The sequence below is a fragment of the Condylostylus longicornis genome, unplaced genomic scaffold (genome assembly GCF_029603195.1).
Source record: "Condylostylus longicornis isolate FDR11 unplaced genomic scaffold, ASM2960319v2 ptg000368l, whole genome shotgun sequence".
Classification (NCBI taxonomy): Eukaryota; Metazoa; Arthropoda; class Insecta; order Diptera; family Dolichopodidae; genus Condylostylus; species Condylostylus longicornis.
In genome coordinates, this window is record NW_026578330.1 from 42,501 (window position 1) to 47,500 (window position 5,000).

The 5,000-nt window shown below is 39.2% G+C and overlaps 1 protein-coding gene across 1 annotated transcript in view; it reads right to left on the reverse strand.

The window, feature by feature from the left end:
• Positions 1-398: 398 nt before the first annotated feature.
• LOC129617014 (uncharacterized) overlaps positions 399-5,000 on the reverse strand; it is a gene marked incomplete at its 3' end in the record, with an annotated part of 5,306 nt that continues 704 nt past the window's right edge. Inside the window, exons 1-3 of the mRNA XM_055532471.1 lie at positions 4,541-5,000; positions 2,482-4,475; positions 399-1,285 (exon numbers count right to left, since the gene is read on the reverse strand). The exon at positions 4,541-5,000 is cut by the window's right edge and continues 704 nt beyond it. Of these exons, the coding sequence (XP_055388446.1) occupies positions 399-1,285; positions 2,482-4,475; positions 4,541-5,000 (3,341 nt within the window). The remainder of the gene's footprint in view (positions 1,286-2,481; positions 4,476-4,540) is intronic.

A 5,000-nucleotide genomic window follows, 5' to 3' on the forward strand; every position in this document is an offset into this window, starting at 1 on the left:
TGCTATAGAGAGTTGGCTCCTTGGTATTAGCTTCTGAAGTTGTTTTGTGTTGCTGATATGAAGATCGTGAATGTAGTCGAGGCTTAGCTTGATATCTCCTTCTTTTAAATTTTCTTGAAGAACAGGTGGTAAAACTTGCGACGTGGTGGCAGATTCGCTTGTAAATTTCTGACCTTTTATGTGAACGGTTTCGTTGGTATGCTGTATCATAAAGCTTCCAGTTAAGTGTTTGCTCGTGTTGCCACTTGTTAGCTCCCCATTGAAATTATTGAGAAAGATGATATTTTCACTTATGGTTTCTATGATTTCTTCCTTATTGTATTGAAGGCTGCAACTGGCGTTTATTCCCTTTAGCAGTTGATACATACAGTGTCCTTCGTCCAGTTTCCGAATTTTACTTCTTTCGCATATGGTGATGTTTCTTAAATTCTCGCATTTTGTCGATATGCCATATACGTCATCTTTCACGAGAAGTTCCTGATATTCGAGGTAGACTTGTTGGGAGTTTCGGATTGTTGATCTCGCTATAATGTGGTCATAGTACTGGTTGCCTGTCTTCGGTATTGATAATATGTAGAGAATTTCTCGTCCATTGGTTACTACCTGTGGTTTTGCGTATTCTATTGCCTCAATTTCGTTGACGTAGGGTAGTGTATCGATCTCCTTCAGTATTTTTTGGATTTCAATCCTGCTAAGAAGATTTGTGTTGACAATTCCATTTTTTGCTAATTCTGTCGCTAACACGATTTCTCCCAAGGCTTCTTTTATGATTCCAAGTTTGTTAAATATTATTTGTTCGGATCGATGATCTAAGTTCCCTACATGTTCCAAAATGTGGTTAAATCTTTCTACTACTTGGTTTGTTATCCTCATAACTTCACGATTTATTTTGTACTGTTGATTATTATTTTGTATCAGCTTGTCTTGGCTTGTAACGATGTTGTCCCAGTCTGTGGCGTCTGGTGTTCCTGCCAGCCATTTCCATGCTGTACCAATCCAATTTATTGACCGTTGAACTCTTGATTTGCTGCTTCTCAATTTAGTCAGAAATTCCATTATTTGAGCCAGTTGGTGTTCTAACTGTGGTTTCATTATGCTGGTCGAGTTGATTCCATCAACCAAAGGAATGATTTGTTGTATAACCTCGTCATAGCTCTTTAAATCAATGATGTGCACCAAATTGAAATTTCCTTCCAAGATTTGACCTTGTCCTTGTTTAATGGTTGCTATTGCGCCTTTGAATTCGAAGATTTTCGGAAATGCTGTAATTCTAGTGACTGCTAGTCTAAAAAGAAACCTAAGGTTTTGATTATTAACATAATATTCTAATGTTATATGTTCTTGATGTGTGATTTATTTATTCTTTTTCCGGAAGCGGTAATAATGGTAGCTTTATTGTTTTTTGCCACAATCTCTTTCTTGTATATCGGTTTGTGCTTTGCCTTGATTTGCTTGTCTCGAACGTAAATTGTTTCACCTATTGGATAGTTTTTAGGTTCGTCTCTTTTGTTGTTTTCTCTCTTTAATTTCGTTTTCTGATTTTTCTCGATGCGTTCTGTGAGTTCATTATTAATCTTTATTCTTGCTTCGATGAGATTCTGATAGGATGTTCCACTTGGTCTGCCGAAAAAAACGTCGCTGGGCTTCATTTTTGTTACAGAGTGTATTGAATTGTTGTAGCGATCTACTGCTAAGTTGATGATTTCTTTTTGGCAAAGTTGCGGGTATTCTTTCTGAAGACATCTTACTATTTCGATAATAGTTGAATGCACCCTTTCGATTGTCCCGTTTACCTCGCTTTTTTGTGATGGTGTGGTGTAGATTTCTATTCCCAAAGCCCTGATGTAGTTCAGTGTTATAGGGCTCACGAAGCTGCGCTCATTGTCGAATATAATCATTTTCGGGACGGTAAAATAGTGTAATACCTTCGTTATTTTGTCCCTTAGATGAATAGCTGATCGATCCTTGATTCTGAAGAATTTCGCAAATTTAGAGAACTTGTCGACGCATGATATATACTTCTCTCCCTGTATCTCCATCAAGTCCATGTGCAATATCTGTGTTGGATATTTAGGTACTGGAGTTTCTTGCAACTGCGGTTTATGTGGTCGCCTATCGTATTTGTTGCTGCTGCAGATATCACAAGTTTTAGTATATTGTTTTATTAAACTGCTTATATGTGGGAAGTAATATTTTGCTAGTATTTGCTTTCTGTTTTCCTCTGAATTTCGGTGTGCTCGCTTATGTTCGCTCTCGATTATGCTGAATTTCCTTTCCTCTAGAGCTACGTCTTCCACTATGCTTTGCGTTATACGGATTTTGAATCTGTTAAAGTGATCCTTAAAGACCTTCTGCAGTATGCGGATGTAGCATTCTGGGATCTTTATTCCATTCACGAGGTTAGGATTTAATCTTTCTTTCAGTATTTTCGTGAGGGTTCCTTCATTTATTTCTGGTAGATCGATGTAATGCCTGTGGTACCTTGGATGTGGTTCTTCGTGTGCTTCTATGTATTTTCCTTGTCTTATAATGATTTGATTCTGGAAGACATTTATCGGCGTCTCGCAGTGGGGTATGAGATCAGAACTGTCCTCCTCGCCACTATGTGCTGTTTCCGTTACGCTGTCCTCATCTGAACTGCTTGCCGTTTCGGTCGAGCTTGTTGATAAGCTGTTTACTTCGGTTGGCAGCCTGGATAGTGCATCCGCGACAACATTTGTTCTCCCAGGCTTATATATCAGCTCGTAGTTATATTCCTCAATTTTTGATTTCCATCTTTTGAGCTTTGCATTATGATTCCTATTACTCAAGGTGAAAGTGAGTGGTTGGTGATCTGTAAGTATCTTGATTTTGTTAGCCCCATACAAATAATTTCGCAAGTTGTCTAATGCCCATACTATCGCCAACATTTCCTTTTCATTTGTGGCGTAGTTTTCTTCCGTGGTATTGAGCGATCTGGAAATGTACGTAATTGGCTTATCTTTTCCAATCTCACCTTGTGATAACACCGCTCCAATAGCTGTGTCGGAAGCATCGGTTGTTAGGATGAACGGCTTCTCGAAATTTGGAAATATTAGGACTTCTGAAGATATAAGTAATTCTTTCAGCCTGTTAAATGCCTTTAACTCTTCTGCATTCAATTTGATTCCAACTTTCTTAGATTGATTGGCCTTTATTTGTGCGTTTTCGCCTCTTGTTAAGCTCGTTAGTGGTTTCGCCACTTTTGCAAAATCTTGAATAAATCTGCGATAATATGATGTGAGTCCCAAGAATGATTTTAGGTCCTTCAAATTTGTCGGTGGCATGATGTTCTGAATGGCCGCCACTTTTCTGGGATCGGGTTTGATTCCTTCGCTTGTGACTATATATCCAAGAAATTCTGTCTCGGTGTTGAAGAATTTTGTTTTTTCCAGGTTGACCTTCAGGTTAGCTTTTTCCAATATGCTAAAAATCGTTTCAATGTTCCTTAAATGTTCCTCCTCCGTTTTTCCATATATGATAACGTCGTCGATGTATACGTAGCAGCTTTTGCCTATCTGATCCTTTAGAACATCATCTATCATGCGTTGGAATATTGAAGGCGCATTCCTCAGCCCGAATGGTAGTCTTAGGAATTCGTACTTTCCATTCATTGTTGAAAAAGCCGTCTTGGGAATGTCCTTTTTGTGCATCATGATTTGGTGGAATCCGGATGTCAGATCTAATGTTGTAAAGAATTTGGCCTGGCCTAGGCTTGCTAGTGTGCTTGTAATATCCGGTATAGGGTATGTGTCTGGTACCGTTACTGCGTTAAGTCGTTTAAAGTCGATAACCATTCTATACTTCTTCACACCTGATGAGTCGGGTTTCTTGGCTACTACCCAGATCGGTGAGTTGTAAGGGCTTTTCGAAGGGCGGATAATTCCATCCTCTAGCAGCTTTTTGATTTGTTCCTCTACTTCCTTCCTCATATTGGCTGGGTATGGATATGACTTGGTGTATATGGGATCATCAGTAGTAGTTTTAATTTCTGCTTTCACTTGTGTGTCTATTATTTCCCTGTCGTTTATTGGGCCAAATATTTTCTCGTATTTCCTTATTATTCCCATAATTTTTTCTTGGATTGCCTTCGGTAAATGGTCTGCCTTGATTTCGATGGTGTTGACTTGAGCTGATGCCTTTGCCTTTAACGGAATTTTTATATCTGGCTTGATCCTTAAGGTGTTGTTCTTTCTGTCTATAATGGCTTCGAGCTTCTTAAGCGTGTCGTCTCCAATTATACCATCAAAGGTCTTCAATCCTGGCAAAACGAAAAATTCAATGAAGGTGTTGTTTCCCAGACTCTGAAAAAATCTTCCTCCGATCTTCTTGGTGATTGTTATATCTCCTCCAGCTGAACGTATCTTGAATGGTTTTGTTGTTGGTTTGGCATTTGTCGCGATCTCTTCTCTTACAAAATTTTTATTAGCTCCTGTGTCGACTAGAAATTTTAGGAGCTGGTTGTTTTTTGTCTTGAATTCTAAGTAAGGAACGCTTGAAAGGCGTCCGTCATAAAATTTACTTCTTGAACCTCATCATCTGCATATGCTGGTTCTTCGTCATATTCGCTGCATTCTTCTGGGTGGTCATCTACGTCGTCTTCAAGTGTTTCCATATTGAATAGCCTTTGGTGCTTATTGCTAGGCATGTTGCCTACTGATGGTGGCCTCTTGTATATTCCCCTGTAGTTGTCTGGCCGGTTCATATAATTAACCTGACGTGTTTGTATGGATCGGTCAACGTCCATCTTCTCTAACGGTTTTGGCGGTCTAGGTGGAGGTTGCGATTCTCTCTGATGTTGAATGTTGTAAGCCAAGTTCCGTTGTTCCACTGTTAATGGCTGTTCTGGTTGATACGACCTTGGGTTCCCAGCACTTGGTTGTTGTCGTTTCATGGACATTTTGTTGAATGGTACAGTGATTCTGTTGTTATCATTCCTGTTGTGTATAGCGAAGTTTCGGCAACTATAGTTCTGGAGCTCT